This window comes from Mastigoproctus giganteus, chromosome 2 (assembly GCF_048544385.1).
Source record: "Mastigoproctus giganteus isolate SK-2022 chromosome 2, ASM4854438v1, whole genome shotgun sequence".
Lineage (NCBI taxonomy): Eukaryota > Metazoa > Arthropoda > Arachnida > Uropygi > Thelyphonidae > Mastigoproctus > Mastigoproctus giganteus.
Genome location: NC_143576.1, coordinates 188,783,648 through 188,801,987, shown reverse-complemented (window position 1 = coordinate 188,801,987; position 18,340 = coordinate 188,783,648). Strand labels below are relative to the sequence as shown.

Below are 18,340 nucleotides of genomic sequence, written 5' to 3'. Positions count from 1 at the left end.
GGAAAACTGAGTACATCATGATGGAGAAATACTGTTTCGGTGGGTGAGGTCAAGTCACCCGCTCCTTAATTATACATTTATTGTTTTTTTTGGTGAAGGTGCAATATATGTGTTCCTTCTTACTATATTGTTACAACAGCCTTCTGGATAGTGCTGCTTTGCTCAAAATTTGGAGCAATTAATATGCATCAATTAGGTTTAAAGCCTCAGAATAAACTTTAACCAGACAATCTCTTACTTCTTAACATTACTGCTTTCTGCTTTTTCTACTCCTAGTTCATCAGTTTGTTGAGGCCTTCTACACTCACTATCCCCATAAGAAATCAACTGCTGTATGTTCAGTTTTATGGACTTCACTAAATCTTGCATTGCCAGTCAGCTTTGCAGTTTGACTGTCTTGAATATGTTTGGGACCCACAAAATTTTGGATTGCCACTATATATTCTGTATTTTTTATTTTCAGTTGTTCATATGTTGTAGTTTGGTTTTTGCCTCCTTATAGTGATATTTTGCATAATTCGGACCAGATGCAGTCTGGGCACCAATAAATTTCTTTGAATTGGCATATCCTATATTTCTGTTATTTAATACTGTATGTTTCAGTCTTTTCTAAATTATTTTGAAGCGTTCCTTCTACAGTATCCTTATCTTCACTCCCCACTCTTTTTATTTTATTATGTTTGGTTTCAGTTTACTATTCGCTCTACTGGTTTGCTATACTACTGGGAATTTATTTATTTATACAGGGTGTCTCAAAAATATTGGTACAAACGTTTAGGGGAGGTAGGTAACATCTAAAGGAATGTGAATCGCATTGGAACTCATAACCGAAAACGTCACCGTAAGTCGGTAGACGGCGCGGTAGTCGCCACACGAAGAGCATGCATCGATATATGAACTGTGAGCTGGCAGACATGCACCTAGTGTATGGATTAGCAGAGGGCAATGGACGAGCCACTCAACAAATTTATGGAGAATGCTTCTCAGACAGACATGTACCGGACCACCGTTTGTTTGCGCGTTTGCATCAAAATTTGTGTGATTATGGGTCATTTAGAGGTAACAGGAGTAGTGTGGGCAGACCACGTTTGATGCGAACTCCCGCCATGGAAGAGAGTGTGTTGAATGCCGTCCAGAATAATCCTATTACCAGCACTTGTGCCATTGCCTCTGCCTTAGGAGTGTCTCATTGCAGAGTACAGCTTGTCTGGCATGACGATTCCTTACACCCCTTTCATCTCCAAAGGGTTCAGTTACTGCTCCCCCAAGATCATCCTGCACATGTGGCTTTTGCGCATTGGTTTTTCCAAGAAAGTGTTCAAGACTTAAATTTTCCAGCCTATGTTTTGTTCACGGATGAGGCTTATTTCACTCGGGAAGGCTTATTCAATCAGCACAATGCTCATGGGTGGGCTCACGACAACCCACACGGTGTGTGCCTCCATGCGGCACAACATCGCTTCGCAGTAAATGTGTGGGCAGGTATGGTCGGTGACTGCTTAGTTGGCCCATACCTGTTACCATCCCGCATGAACTCCGCTAAATATCGGATCTTTCTTGAACAAGTTCTACCAGGGTTACTTGACAATGTTCCAATGTGAGATGCAATATTTGGTTTCAACATGACGGGGCGCCTGCCCATTATGGAAGTTGTGTTCGTGACCATTTGAACAGGCGTTTTGGGCGTCAATGGATTGGCCGTGGTGAACCCGTTGCCTGGCCCCCCACGCTTATCTGATTTATCGAGCCTTGATTTCTTTCTGTGGGGGGGCCCTCAAATCTATTGTGTATGAATCGCCTGTGGAGACAGAAATGGATCTCCATGCTGCGTCAGTGTCACGCATGCATCACACCTCGTGGTGGAACCTTTGAGCATCTGTTGTAACATCATGAAATGCATCCATCTCGTACTCCATTGTTAATATTATGTCAAATAAATGTTTGCCACTAATTACTGTCTTGTGTCATTTCTGCTTCTTGTGCCTCTGCTACTACTTTTCCGTGTCGTTTCCGGTTATGGGTTCCTATGCGATTCACATTCCTTTAGATGTTACCCACCTCCCCTAAACGTTTGTACCAATATTTTTGAGACACCCTGTATACAGGGTGATTCACTACCAGTGCGACAAACTTGCAGGAGGTGTAGGGGGCACAAAGACGAATCGGAATCACATAGCATTGCAGGGTCCGAAATGCCTTTGTCGTACAGTAGAGGACATTGAACGGGAGGTCGCGTGAACAGCGATCCCACTGGAAGTCAGCATTTGCGAACCGGTTCTCGAAGCAGTAGGATGGCTGAGTATTCAAATGTTGAACTGGCCGACATGCACCTCGTGTATGGAGCTGCGGACTGTAACGCGCGCACCGCTCTGTGCTTGTACCAGGAACGTTTCACGCACAGGTGTTCTCCTCATCATATGATTTTCGCACTTGTGCACAGAAGGTTACGTGAGACTGGTTGTTTCACGAGAGGTACCATGAATCGTGAGTGAACGACGAGGATGCCAGACAATGAGGAATATGTCCTACATCTTGCAGAAGGCAATCCGAGTAAGAGTACTCGAGCGATAGGCCAACGATTGGGTATTTCCCCATCTACTGTATGGAGGATACTGTCAACAAACCAAATGAGTTTATACCATCTGCAACGCGTCTAATCATTGGAGCCTGTGGATTATCCACTCCGGAGGACTTTTGCTACTTGGTTTCTTCAACAATAACGGTTCGAAAATGCTGACTTCCAGCGGGATCGCTGTTCACGCAACCTCCTGTTCAACGTCCTCTACCGCATGACGAAGGCAATTCGGACCCTGCAATGCTATGTGATTCCGATTCGTCTTTGTGCCCCCTACACCTCCTGCAAGTTTGTTGCACTGGTAGTGAATCACCCTGTATATTATATAAATAATATACTAGGAGGGGCTCCAATTTGTACAGTAGTCTTCCAGGTGCAACAGTATCAAAAGCTTTCCTGAAATCCAAGTACAGGAACTCCACGACTTCTGTTAATACTCAACTTACGGAAATTCGACTTTAAGTTTTTGCCAGCCGGTGCAAACTTAAAAAAATCATGGAAATGTATTTTGCATCCGTAAGAATAAGTGGAGGTATTGTGAAAATATCATGTGAACCCAATAACATATTGTTTTTTTTGGTAATTCGTTCCAAGACCTCGGAAGTTGAAATTTTTGCTATATAACTAAGCTATTTATCTCTCTAAAAGGTCATTTTTATAATGGAAAGTGCACTACTCTTTCGTTGTTATCATATGTTCTGTTATAAGAATCAATTTTGAACACCTTTGTGATATTTTTCTAAAACACGTTTCTGGAGGTCACTACCATAAAACAATAAAAACAATTTGCTCTTCCCAGTTTATTGGGCTTTTCTGTTTGTGCATCTAACTATAAACAGGTAATAAACTCGATCTTGTTGCATTTGCAATAATCCCAGTAACTGGAATTGTGTGGGTGTTTACGTTATTATGGTGAAATGTGTTCACCCTTCACTAAAATCTTCAATCATATAAAAAACATAAATAAATTTTCAGTATCTTCTCTTCATTCCTATTTACTTATTACAATGATGAAGTGAAAGCTACCAACGGAAAGTGCAAGTTTTGGCAGTGCTAGGAAACAAAACAAAAAAAAATTAATTTCGAAATCAAGACGATTAATTAAGAAGTACGAAGCAGAACAAAGTTTGTCATCTATTGCAAGGAATTAGGTCTCGCTGCTTCAACAGTGAATGCTATTTTAAGGGACAGTGTCCAGGTGCTATGTCGTAGATGGAAAAGCTATTAATAATATAGATGGAAAATCAGATTCAGAAGCATGTGCCACTGAATCTAACATCCATTCAAGCAAGAAGTATTTATGAAGATAACAATAAGTACAGCAAACCCCAAGCCAAGTTCATGGCAAGCAACGGGTGGTTTAATAGGTTCAAGCATTGCACTGGTGTCCAAAACATTAAAGTATAAGGTGAAGTTGCCAGTGCCAATTCTGCAGCTGCAGAGAAATTTTGTGGTGTTTTGAAAAAAACCCCTTCTAAATCTCCACAGCCCTCGTCCTCTGCAGCGGCATACTTATCAGCTGGAGACATTGATTCTGGTAATGATACACGAATGGTAAAACTTGCTGACGTTATGCCTGTCTCCTCTCTCTTTTTGTAATTTTATAATTTTGAAATTTTTGTAATTTTGTACACTTTTGTAATTTTTACTGTAATTTTTACTTGTCATAAAAAAAAAATTGAATAATTCTATTTACATGTTCGTTGGACTTTCCTTTTTTGCTTCTATCAAATTCAACGTGCATAGTTGCGAGTGCGAAATTTCCATAAATGCTTATTTGGGGAAATTCCGACTTATGTAGCATTCCATGGAATGCAACCCTTACATTAATCAGGGAGTAACTGTATATGATATCAAAATTATTTTGTGCATCCGTTTCCTTTGTGACCACATCTCCAATCAAATTGGTCAGACAAGACTTCTCCTTAACAAACCCATGCTGAATTATTACTGCTATCTTGTCTATATTAATCATGCAGTGCTTTAACTAGTATGGGTAACCTTTTTAATTGTTACCAGTCATCTTTCTGGAATTGTAACCTTTTTCATGGCGCACTATAACCTTGCTGTTTTTACACCATAAAAACCAATCAATCATTTAACTAGTGACCTCATTATTTTTCCTGGAACAGACAGATCCTATCCATCCCAGGTGCCTTTCTTATGTTTAACTTCAACAATTTCTCCTCCACTTTGCTCTCCATTATTACAAAATCATTTAACTCCCTGTCAGTTTGATAAACGTCTAGCCCTCTCCTCCTTTAATAACTCCTCATGCGAATGTAGATGCAAAATACTCATTTAGTTTCACAGTTGTCTGAGAATGATCATCTACAAACCATTGATATCAATCAAGTGGACCAATCTGATTCATCCCCTTCCTTTTAGAGTTTATATAAGTAAAGAAGTCTTTGCTGTTTTTCTTTGCATCCTTTGCCAAAGATTTCTCATAAATCTGCCTTTGCTTGCCTAACCTCCTTTGTAACTTGATTACAGACCAGCTTATATCTACCATAATCTTCTGTGTTGCCTGATAATTTATATGCATTCCATGCATGTTTCTTCTTATTTAGACTTATGTAAAAGTCTAAATGAGAAGAAACATGCACGAGTCTCATTAGTTCATCTGATATCCACTTGGGCCTAAACCTAGAACAACATTTCTTAATTGGAACAAAAAGCCTAGTAGCTTCCCAATTTTAATTTTCTGTTGGTAGCATCATCAGTTGGTCCCCCTGTATAGAACTTAAAAAGTCTCTGAGACCACTGTAGTCACCTTTACGAAAGCAAAAATCGTTCCCTTTAACCGTAATGAGTACCACATCAGTACACTGTGATCACTGCCACCTAGCAGTTCCTTTATCTGCAAATTCTTAATGCATGAATAATCACTGCTGATAATCAGATCAAGAGTGTTACTCCCTCTGGTTGCCTCTCTAACATTCTACTGTAGAAGCAATCATCTAATAAATCCACAAAAGCCTTGCTAGTGTGTGAGTGACCAACCCACAAGATCCATTCAGTATCTGGAAAGTTAAAATCCTCCATTGTGAGACACTTTGATTTACTGCCACTCTATTTCTCTGTATAATTGTTCATTGTACTCATCATTTCTCTGTATAATTGTTCATTGTACTCATTAGGCCTATAACAAACCGTTACCCTCATTTTTTCTATCCCAAACTGACTCAACATTGCACTTTCCATCTGTGTCAACCGGATGCTCTTCCTTAGCCCCTCCTCTCTTCCTATCCTGCCTATCCTTTCTGTACACCTTGCTGTTACTCTCCATATTCCAATTCTTCATTCATTATATCTGTGTGGCACCACATCTCTGATATCCCAACAACATCCGTCTTTTGATGTCTTGACCAGCACTTCAAATTTATTTACTATACTCCTAGCATTGGTGTACATGCAACTGTTCTTACTCTTAATTACTCTAACACAGCCCATTTATTTACTTGTTTCATGACTCCCAGCAGTTCCTGAAATCCCTAGCAACTTGCTTTCCAAGCTGCTACTCATTCCAATAAAAGCAGTGCAGAAATCATTTCCACCTCTGCCTGTAGATACTGTTAATCTATTATTTTGTGAATCCCCCAGGGTAGCAGATTTCAACTCACCTAATGTTGTCTTGATGGCATCATCAATGATGCTATCAATGCTATTAAGTGTACCCCATCCCTGTAGAAGCAATCTCTCCTGTCAACAAGCAATCAAACTGACACCATCTGACTTCTTTTTGTGAAGCTGTGTAAAGGACGTCATGTTTGAACAATCATTTCCAACAGAATTACTGTTATGTCTGTGGGCAGTGGTGGCTCAAACAGTTGGTGTTGGATGAAATGCACTACTGAATTATGTAAGCCTTGTATTGAGGTCCTATAGGGTCCAAAGGAAACTTATGTTATTCAATCTGTGTATATACAAACAATATTCACTTTCAGTGAATTTGTGGACCATGTCTAGGTCCTGAATGGTTAGTTTTTCAGTGGCCAGCTCTGTGGAATGAGTGTCTTCATGAAATTTCAAAAATGATAACTTTACACCTGAATGATTTATTCAGTTATGTATGAAGTTATATTAATTTGATTCTATTTTGACTTGATTGCCCAGTATTAAAGTGAAATTTCAAAAATCAAATCAAAATTTAAAAAAAAAAAAAAACATTAAAAACTGAAATTTGTGAAAAAAATTGTAAGATATGTACAAAACTCATTACTTCTTTTTTGGTGTAATACTATCTTTTACATCTATTTATGTATCATTTGATCCAATTTTTTCAACTTTTCTGGAATTTAGATCTGAATTCCAAAAAAAAACATAAAATTATTGCGAAAAATCAAATCTGATTGTTTCATCTTTTGTAAGTCCAAATCAGGTAACTAAGGTCAACAGGCACAAACTTTTTGTGATTTTCAAAACTATTTTCATTCTGCCATTTATTATAAACTGTGTATAATTACTTATACATATGGGAAAAAAAGAAGACAAGCATGTACCAGAAAAACTGAGACAATTTGTGCATTAAAGGAACATATTGTGTGAAGCAACCTTAAAAAAATGTCGATCTATGAAAATACTCCCCAAAGCCCACGCCGACCGGGCTAGCCGAGTGGGTAAAGTACCTGTCCGGCAACCCAAAGGTCGCGGGTTCGATTCCCGCCTCGGGCTTGGATCAAAGTACTGCAAAAACGGGAGGTGCAATATGGCCACAGAAGCCGATGCGCCAACAACTACCAAATCAAAAAAAAAAAAAAAAAACCCAAAGCCCACACGTGAAAAATATAGTTCAAAGTACGCACAGCTGAAAGGGTTAAGAAAATGTTTGTGGATGTGATTATATTAAAATTGTCAATTAGTCAATTATTAAATCTGCTACATGTTTAGATAGCTGCTCCATGGTGTTGTTGAGAGTGGGGGGGGGGAATCATAAGAAGGGTAAGTCCTTTGCTATAAAGAAGTTTAGTTTGGTATATAACAATGAACATTATGACCAGCGATGACTAGCGAGTTGTTATGCAAATCAAAGCAACTGCAGGTGAAGTACGGCACGTGCGCGGATTGGGACACTGTATAAAAATCACCTGATGCTGAGCTCCATTAATCAGTGTTACTCTTGTTCTTCAGATGGGAAAGGCAGCGGACTTTGGCATTTGTCAAATTACAATTTGACAAATGCCAAATTGTAATGGTCAGATGATTGGGTCAGAGCATATCCAAAACGGTACAGCTGGTGGGATGCTCACGGTCAGCCATGGTTAGTACCTACCGAAAGTGTCCGAGGAAAGTAAACCCACGAACTGCCGACAAGGTGCTGGACGACCACAGTTCATCGTTGCTCGAGGTGAGCAAAGGCTCTCTTGAATGATACATGGCAACAGAAGGGCGACTGTGGTGCAACTAGCCAGTAATTGGAATGGTAGTGATGGGAGTAATGTGTCATAACACACAGTACATTGAACCCTGCTGAAAATGGGACTGTGTAGCCGCAGGCTGCTCTGAGTTCCATGTTAACCATGGTTCACCTACAGTGGGCAAGCAAGCATCGAAACTGGACCTTTAGTGATTGGAAGAAGGTCGTCTGGTTTGATGAGTCGCGTTTCCTGTTGCACCATGTGGACAGCCAGGTATGTGTGCGTCGTTTACTTGGGGTGCCTGGATGCGCCATGGGATGAAAACAAGCTGGTGGCAGCGGTGTCATACTTTGGGCAATATTCTGCTGGGATACCCCGGGTTAAGTCATCCATGTGCCGGGCACTCGGATGTCTACCACCTACCTAAACATCATTGCTGACCAGGTACACCCTTTCATGGCAACGGGTGCCGTCGGTGTCGTCTTTCAGCAGGATAATGCGTCATGCCACACCGCCGGATTATTCTAGACTGGTTTGTTTTGTGTTGAAACAGCAACTAAGATCTGCAACGTCTCAACCACGGACCTTACAGGAGTTAAAGGATCTGCTGGTTACGTGTTAGTACCAGATACCACAAGACACATTTAGAAATCTTGTAGCATCCATTCCTTGCTGGGTACAAGCTGTTTTGGCTGCATGTGGAGGACTAACATCATATTAGGTAGGTGGTCATAATGTTTTGGCTCATCGGTGTATACAAATATAAATTCTAACAAACCAATAGTGTAAAAAAGGCATTACTAGTAGTAATGCAAAATCCTCCATTCCTTCTTTCTCTATAATATGGACTGATCAGAACTTTTCAGTTTTTCAAATACTGAAAAGCATATATGATTTAATCAGTTTTACTATGAATCAGGTAATTTAAGATCAATATTATGATATAATATTTTTGATTTGATTAGTAAACATTTTGACTGGAGTTTTGAAAAGAATCCTGTGATGGCTAAAATTCCTTTTGAAATCCACATCCAAAGAAAGAAACAAACAGCATTACTTCATTTAATTTCTTCTTGTGAATGACTAGTTTTATTAAGTCATTCTTAAATAAACCAGGTGTTTGTGTTTTGCAAGAAACTGGAACTAGTTATAAAAGTTAAGAAGATAGGAATGCCAGTCATGTAATTAGATGAAAGTTTGCTTTTGGAGAAATGTTTTTATTTCTTATATAAGATTGTAATGACTAATATAGTGAAAACCAGCTTTTGAATTTCTTATAGGACTCAACTTAAGTGTCATAAGTGAGTATTCAGCATTTTGGGAACAAACTCGAACTTTGTATGCTCCATTTGAATGCACAATGACCATGAAAAGTGGCAATGCTGATGTTTACCAAAATGAAATACCAGGAGGTCAGTATACTAATTTGCAGTTTCAGGCATTCAGCCTTGGCCTTGGTGAACATTTTGAAACAATTAAAAAAAGATATGCAGAAGCAAATCAGTTACTAGGTGACATCATTAAGGTATGTTCCATTTTATTGAATTTTACAATATTTTGTGTGGTACTGTGTTATTTACATCTTTTAATAGTTTGAATTTTGCAAGCATAAATTTCTGGTATTTTTGTAAAGGTCACAATGCTTTGTACTAAAAAATGTTATAACCATTTTGCTTAGTTCAACCTCCATCCATTCCATGAAATTCTGTGCCACCTGAGTTGTAACAGGAAATTATGACTAACAGTGGAATTCGATCAGTCCACTGCTCACTGTGGACTGACTGAAAGTCCACTGTTTCCTGTACACTTCAGGTGGAGTTGAATATAGGAGGGCTGTTTTTTGTCTAAGACAATACTTGATCTATTGCAGCATACTATATGGTCTCTGTTATTACTGATTTTATTTTAATTTCAGTTTATCCATCCTTTGTTATTTCAGTAAGTAGTTTTACTGTTTAATATGTAATAATGAGCAATAGATGCTGCTTGCCACTTAGTAAGGTTAGGATTTGGCCGTGTGCAACAGTCTATACAAAACATATTTAAATCAAAGAGTTTAAATGTTGTGTGATCCGTCTGGTGCCCAAATCAACTCGCCAGCATCAGCAAATTAGCATTAGTAGAAGCATATGATGCAAGAAAGCAAGCTTATACAGCATCAGCCAAAAAAAAAAAAAAAAAAAAAACACCAAATGTTTGTCTAGTTCTGCCTTGAATTTATTTAAGCTGTCAACTTCTACAACATGGAAGTTTGTTCTAGCAATTTTAGTTCACAGATGGAAGTTTGTTCTAGTAATCAACCACCCGCTGGCTAATGGCAAATTTCAGTTCTATATTCTGCAACTCTCTTTCCTCAATTTGAATCTATGTCCCCTCAGGTGATTAATCTGGGCAAGAGGAAGAATCCCATCAGCATTGAGCTTGCTCAAACCATTCAAGGCCTTATACACCTCAATCAGATCACTTCAGTCTCCAGACACTGCAATTTGCAAAACTTAAGCCCTTTCTTCGTAAGTGCAACCCTTTCTTCTATTCACTAATCTTGTTGCCCTTCTCTGTAATCGTTCTAGCAGCTCAACATCCTTCTTAAAATTTGGCCTCCAGACTTGTATACAGAATGCAAGGCATTGCCTTATACAAGGGGATAATCACCTCCTTATCCCATCTAGAAAAATTCCTGTATATCATCGACAAGGCACCATGAGCTACTCTTGCAGACAGTCTGCACTGGTCAGAAAACTTCATATCTGACTGCATAATTACCCTCAGGTATTTTTAATTTTCCACTTTATTAATAATTCTTAAATTTATTCATAAAATAAATATACCCAGATCCTTGACATAACATGGCCTCGATTTGCTGATGCTATCGAGGCAGTGTTAGGTGGGTCGGAAAACTGCTAGCTTGGGGGCAGACAAAGACCAATAGATTGACAGTAGCCACTGGCAGAGGTGAAAGAGATTCTTGCACTGCTTCTATTAGAATGAGCAGAAGCCTGAAAAACAATATGCATGGTATTTCAGAGACTGCTGGGAGCCATTGCGGTACAAGTAAACACATGGGTTGTGTTAGGGTAGCTAAGAATAGAAACAGGTGCAGGTATACTTGCGTGTACACCAATGCTAGGAGTTTAGTAAATAAATTTGATGAATTTGAGGTATTGCTCAAAACATCGAAGGCAGATATTGTTGGGATATCAGAGACGTGGTGTCACACAGATATAAGAGATGCAGAACTGCAATTTGGGGAGTACAACGTCTACAGAAAGGATAGACAGGATAGGAAGGGGGGAGGGGTTATGCTATTAGTTAAGAAACACATAAAAACCAAGGAAGTGAAGCCAGTCGACATCGCTGGACAGTGCAGTGTGGAGTCAGTTTGGTGTGACATAAACATTGGGAGATCAAAATTGAGAGTAGGAGTGTGCTATAGGCCTAATGACTCTGATGAGTATAATAAGGAACTGTACAGGGAAATAGAGTGGGCCAGTAAATCAGAGTGTCTTATAATGGGAGATTTTAATTTCCCAGATATTGACTGGAATTTGGGGGCTGGTTACTCACACACTAGCAGGGCTTTTGTGGATTTATTGGATGATTGTTTTCTACATCAGCATGTTCGGGAGGCAACTAGAGGGAGTAATACTCTTGATTTGATTATCAGCAGTGATTCTTCATGCATTAAGAATCTGCAGATAAATGAACCACTAGGTGGCAGTGATCACAGTGTGCTGAAGTGGGATTTACTCAAAGAGGTAACTACCATTAGGGGTAAAGGGAAGGGTTATTGCTTCCGTAAAGGCGACTACGATGGACTGAGACAGTATTTAAATTCTATACAGTGGGACCAACTGATGATGTTACCAACAGCAAATTCAAAATGGGAAGCATTCAAAGAACTTATCTTGGAAGCTACTAGGCTTTACATACCAACTAAGAAATATTGTTCAGGGTTTAGGCCAAAATGGATGTCAGATGAACTAATGAGGCATATGGCAGAGAAGAAAAATGCATGGGATACATACAAATTAACACATGACACAGAAGCCTATGATAGATACAAGTTGATATGCAACCAAGTTACAAAGGAGGTTAGGCAGGCGAAGGCAGATTACGAGAAATCCTTGGCAAGGGATGCAAAGAAAAACAGCAAAGAGTTCTTTACTTATGTAAACTCTAGAAGGAAGGGGATGAATCAGATTGGTCCACTTGATATTGATGGGTCAAGTGTTGATGATCCTGCTCAGGTAGCCAACAAACTAAATGAATATTTTGCATCGACATTCACACATGAGGAGTTATTCAGCGAGGGGAATGCCAGAGGTGTATTCAACTCTAGCAGTAAGCTACAGAATCTTGAAATAACTGGGAGTAAAGTGGAGGAGAAACTGTTGAAGATAAACACAAGAAAGGCACCCGGGGTGGATGGGATCTATCCAGTTATATTAAAGGAGGCAGCAAAGGAAGTAAGCAAACCCTTAGCCATAATTATGAGAGCTTCCTTGGATTCAGGGGAGGTACCCATAGACTGGAAATTTGCAAATGTGACCCCAATTCACAAAGGAGGATCAAAGGCTGACACAAGTAATTATAGACCTGTGAGCTTAACTTCTGTTCCAGGAAAATTAATGGAGGCACTGGTTAAAGAAGCACTGCAGGATCATTTAGACAAGACTTCAGTTATAGCTCAGACACAGCATGGTTTTGTTAAGGGGAAGTCTTGCCTGACCAACTTGATTGGTCAGGCAAGACTTCCCCTATGATGCAGGGAATAACTTTGATATTATATACTTGGATCTTAGAAAGGCTTTTGATACTGTTGCACATGGAAGACTGCTACACAAATTGGAGCAGTGTGACATTGGAGGCAAATTGCTGCTATGGATAAAGGGGTGGTTGAGGGGGAGAAGACAGAGAGTGGTAATCAATGGACACTGCTCATCGTGGACTGATGTTATTAGTGGAGTCCCTCAGGGCTCAGTGTTGGGTCCATTATTGTTTTCTGTATTTATAAATGATATTGATGATGGTATATCCGGCTTAATGTCCAAGTTTGCAGACGATACAAAGGTTGGCAGGGTTGTCAAGGACACTACTGACACTATGCTGCTGCAACAGGATCTGGAAAGGTTGAGCAGATGGGCTGACAGGTGGGAAATGAAGTTTAACATTGACAAATGTAAAGTACTACACATGGGAAACAGCAACCCCAGAGCAACGTATCAACTCTGTGGTACTACACTGACAGTGGTAGAGAATGAAAGGGACCTGGAGGTGGTTGTGCAGGCAGATATGAAGTTCTCTGAGCAGTGCAGACGGGCTGCAAGAGTATATAGATGATATATAGGAATTTTTCTAGCAGGGATAAGGAGGTGATTATTCCCTTGTATAAGGCAATGGTCAGGCCACACCTAGAGTACTGTATACAGGTCTGGGGGCCTCATTTCAAGAAGGATGTAGAGCTGCTGGAACAAGTACAGAGAAGGGCAACAATATTAGTGAATGGAACAAAGGGGTGCTCTTACGAAGAAAGGCTTAAGTTTTGCAAATTACAGTGTCTGGAGACTAGGCACCAGCGAGGTGATCTGATAGAGGTGTATAAAGCATTGAATGGTTTGAGCATGCTCAATGCTGATGGGATTCTTCCTCTCGCTCAGAATAATCACCTGAGAGGGCATAAATTCAAATTGAGGAAAGACAGATGTAGGATAGACGTGCGGAAATTTGCCTTTAGCCAGCGAGTGGTTGGTTGGTGGAACAGACTTCCATCCCTTGTCGTGGAAGTTGATAGCCTAAATAAGTTTAAGGCTCAGCTGGACAGGTATTTTGAACGAACAGAGGGGTGAAGTGGAAGTGGTTTTTTTTTTTTTTTTTTGGCTGATGCTGCATAAGCTTGCTTTCTTGCATCAAATGCCTCTACTAATGCTAATGCTAATGCCCCCCCAATACACACTACTCGGACTCCCTCCAGTCACTATCTGGCAGAGTAGAGGTAGCAAGATTATACACTAGCTGATCGGAAAGTTACCAGTAGGTTTGATCCGGTGTACTAACTAGCAGCCGGCTTTTGAACACCGTTTTAGAGCTGTACCCTCGAAATGTAAAGAAGATTGGATCTCGCCTTGATGTTCATCATAATCTCAAAAGTCATCAGTCATACTGCATGATGGAAGAGATGAGGAAGAGTTGACCAGAACTTAACTCTGGAGACTAAACATGGGTTCCACCACTTCAAGCCTCCAATAAGCAAAGTTGGTGGTATTGCACTGGTTGATGAGGGTCATCTAGCACCTAGTATTGCCTGGTAACACAGAGGGGCAGTGTCGAGGTGTGGGTGCCACACCTCGACCCCTGCTTACATTGGTTCACAACTGGGTGGTTACCCACAGTGCTTGTGCATGGAGGTTATACCCAGGATTACTAACAGTCCCACCATCATGAAAGTGAAGCAGAGGATTTGGCTGTCACGGACTGTCCGGACTTCACCAAAATTGGGTCCACTTGACTTGAATGTCATCCGAATATCAGTTTCTTCAGCGTTTAGATGCTAAATATACAAAAGACTAATATATAGCAGATTAGTTCAATCACAGAAGCAGGTTTACATTCCAACAATCAGTATGGTTTTAAGCAGGGCATCTCTACGGAGGAGATGCCCTGCTTAAAACCTGCTTAACAGTGAGGGCATTTGACTCACTGGTGTCCTTAGGAGACTCCGCCAGGCAAATGCCCCACAAAACCTCTATAAGGTAATAAACAGTTACCTTACAAACAGAAGTGTCTCAGTACACACGAGGTTCCAGGAATTGACACGCCCTATGAATAAAGTCTGCCCGCAGGGTCCATTCCTTGGCCCTTTCTTCTGGAATATTGTTCTGGACAAATTTCTGGCCTTGGATTTGCACCTGTGGAAAGCCTAGCCTTTGCAGGTGACACGATTTTCCTTGTAAAAGGAAACACAAAAGTGGTTGTACCCGAAAAAACCAAACAAATACTTCTAAAGGCAATTTGGACATTAGAAGACATCCACAAATCAAAATTAACACAACTATAAAAATGGTAACAGAACTAAAATATCTTGGAGTAGTCTTCGATTCAAAATTAACTTTTTACTCTCATTTTGACCAACTTGGCAAAGAAAGTGTGAAATTATGCAGGTATGATTGCCAGGATCAGTCGAGCAGACTGGGGGCTCAAAAGAAAGACCCTGGCAATCATATACCATGCAACATTCCTACCTGTTATCACCTATGGAGCTAGTGTGTGGTTTACCCGCTCAGCCATAGTAAGAAATAGGAATAAATTAGAATCGATACAAAGGACAATACTATTCACTACTACCAGAGCATGTCACACAGTAAGCATACCTGCACTACACGTGAACACCAAATACGGAGGATGCGGAAGGTCAGGGAATGACCACCGCATATCCCCAGAGCAATATTGCCTTAATTGCTAATGTTCCAAAATAATAAACAAACAACAACCTGCACTACAGTTGCTGGCTGGAGCTCTCCCACTTTACCTGGAGGTAGCCAAAAGAGGCTTGTATTATAGACTTAAAAAGGCATAACCACAGAATTTATGTGGATAGCCCTTGATACAGCCAACAGCTTCAATGCTGAAAGAAAAAGAATAGCCACAAAGCTCCATGAGCTATGGCAAACAAAGTGGGAGCAGCAAACCAGAGGTCTGGTTACCAAAAGGTTTCTGCCACGGGTTGCAATGGTTAGCCTAAAGCCACTTAAGTGGTACCCTGGACTTTTTGCAACATTTATACTGACGTGTCATGGCTCCCTAAGAGCGAAACTAACCTCCTTTGGGCTGACTGATGACCCAATCTGCACCTGTTGCGAGAATGAAGACTGGGCACACATTCTATATTTATCTATAATTTTTGACATCCCCAGAACACAGCTAATAGCACAGATTGGCCCCTTCCCAGGGGAGAACACCTGTTTATCATAAAGTGGAAAACTATAAAGCCTATACATCCTTCACACAGAAAGGATTTGAAATGTACAGAATGGCATTTCAAAGAATGCCATTCTGTGCATTCTTTGAACCAAAGAATGGCAATTCAGCCCCCCAGCAATTAACCGATAATCAATAGTTAAAATTGCCCACATCTCCCACCACGCCCAGACAATGACTTAAAACGATCAGGATAGCAGTATTCTGCACCCTGACCGAAACCTGACACAACAAAACTGGATTGACCTGGGTATCCCCCAGGACTACTCTGCCATGTGCAGGAACATGTAGAGGAGGGAGGTGTACAGGCAGCCAGGGAAGCAGATTAGCTGAAATATATCAGTATACTAGTAGCAATGTAGAATAAATGAGAATGAAAGACAGAATGAATAGGTTGGGAACTGAGTGAAAGAGTGAATTAAGAATTATGGGAAAAGGGAATAAATGTCAGTTTTGGTGACAGAAAGAGTGACCCAGCATGAAGGAAAGAGAGAGTGAATGAGTGTTATGGTGAATGGGAATAAGTGGAAGAGCAAATGTAATTGGCTGAAAGAATACAAAGGTAATAATAACTTCCACTACTTTATCTATACTAACAACACAAACACTATCACTGCATTTTCCCCTTGCTTGCAAAAAACTTGTGGCTTGGTCTGCACCACAACTGAGAATTGAAGATAACAGTAAGTTGAGGTGTCCAGACATCAGTGCAGAAAGCAAGAGTCGAACAAATGAAATGAAAGCCAGAAGAATGAATGAGAATGCAAGTGTGTGAGAAAAAGAACACAAACCATAAATGTTAAGTTTTAACCATAGTTTAATCATTTATATTCTTACTTAAATAACTATTATGCATTAGTATTAAATTTACATTACATACCATACTTAGGTAACATCATCAGTTGATCCCACTGTACAGAATTTAACAACTATCTGAGACCACTGTACTCACCTTTACAGAAGCAAAAACCCTTTCCTTTACCCCTGATGGTAATTATATCTTTAAGTAAATCCCACATCAGTACACTGTGATCACTGCCACCTAGTGGATCCTTTATCTTCAAATTCTTAATACACGAATGATCACTGCTGATAATCAGATCAAGATTATTACCCTCTCTGGTTGTCTCTCAAACATGCTGCTGCAGAAAACAATCGTCCAATAAATCCACAAAAGTCTTACTAGTGTGTGAGTGACCAAACCACAAGTTCCAGTCAATATCCGGGAAGTTAAAATCCCCCAGGGTTGTTAATGACAGTAATGGCAGTGTGCTACTGCAACAGGATCTAGAAATTTTGGGCAGATGGGCTAAGAAGTGGCAACTGAAGTTTAAACTTGACAAATGCAAAGTACTGCATATGGGTAGAAGTAACCCCAGAGAAATGTACCGACTGTGTGGTACTACACTTAAGGTGGTAGAAAATGAAAAAGACCTGGGAGTAATTGTGCAGTCAGATATGAAATTTTCTGAGCAGTGCAGACAGGCTGCCAGGGCAGGTCATGGGGTTTTGTCAATGATATATAGGAATTTTGTTAGCAGGGAAAAGGAGATGATTGTCCCTCTGTATAAAGCAATGGTCGGGCCCTGCCTTGAGTACTGTGTACAGGTCTGGAGGCCTCATTTTAGGAAGGATGTAGATTTGCTTGAATGTGTACAGAGAAGGGCAACAAGATTGGCGAGGGGAATGAAGAGATCCTCTTACCGAGAGCTTAAGTTCTGCAAATTTCAGTGGCTGGAGACTAGGCACCTGCGCAGTGATCTGATTGAGGTGTATAAGGCCTTGAATGGGTTCAGCATGCTGAAATCTGATGGGATCCTTCCACTTGTTCAGATTGCGAACCTAAGGGGGCATAAATTCAAATTAAGAAAAGAAAGATGTAGAATAGATGTGCGGAAATTTGCCTTTAGCCAGTGGATGGTTAATGGCTGGAACAAACTTCCATCTGTCGTTGTGGAAGTTGATAGGTTAAATAAATTTAAGGAGGAACTGGACAGGCATTTGGAGGGAATGGTGTGATTATTATTTTTTTTTTTTTGGCTGATGCTGCATAAGCTCATACACTTGCTTTCTTGCATCTTGCATCACATGCCACCGCTACTACTACTATCACCATTGCATCTCCCCCCCCCCGATGTGTGAGAAAAAAAATGAATGAATGAGTGAGTGAAGGGGGGGGGAAATATGTATACAAAGGGTACTAGGAAAGTTTTGCAATACAGCTTTGTTTAATTTTTTCAAAGTAATTTCCTCTACATTCAATACACCTCTCCATCCTCCGAAACCAATCTTTAAACCAGTTCTGCCAAGTTTCACTAGGGAGTAAAGCACACTCGTTGTCCCAAGCCCGTAGAAGGTCCTCATCACTGGAAAACCGCCTCCCTTTTAGCTTCATTTTCACATGCGGGAACAGTGCAAAGTCGCAGGGAGC

General features: G+C 40.3%; 1 protein-coding gene across 5 annotated transcripts in view; it reads left to right on the top strand.

The window, feature by feature from the left end:
* Window positions 1–18,340, top strand: part of PCB (Pyruvate carboxylase) — a 593,745-nt gene that overhangs the window by 453,726 nt on the left and 121,679 nt on the right. For all 5 annotated transcript variants that reach the window (XM_090389678.1, XM_090389679.1, XM_090389675.1 and 2 more), the window contains one exon: window positions 9,216–9,460. In XM_090389678.1, the coding sequence (XP_090245804.1) occupies window positions 9,216–9,460 (245 nt within the window). The remainder of the gene's footprint in view (window positions 1–9,215; window positions 9,461–18,340) is intronic.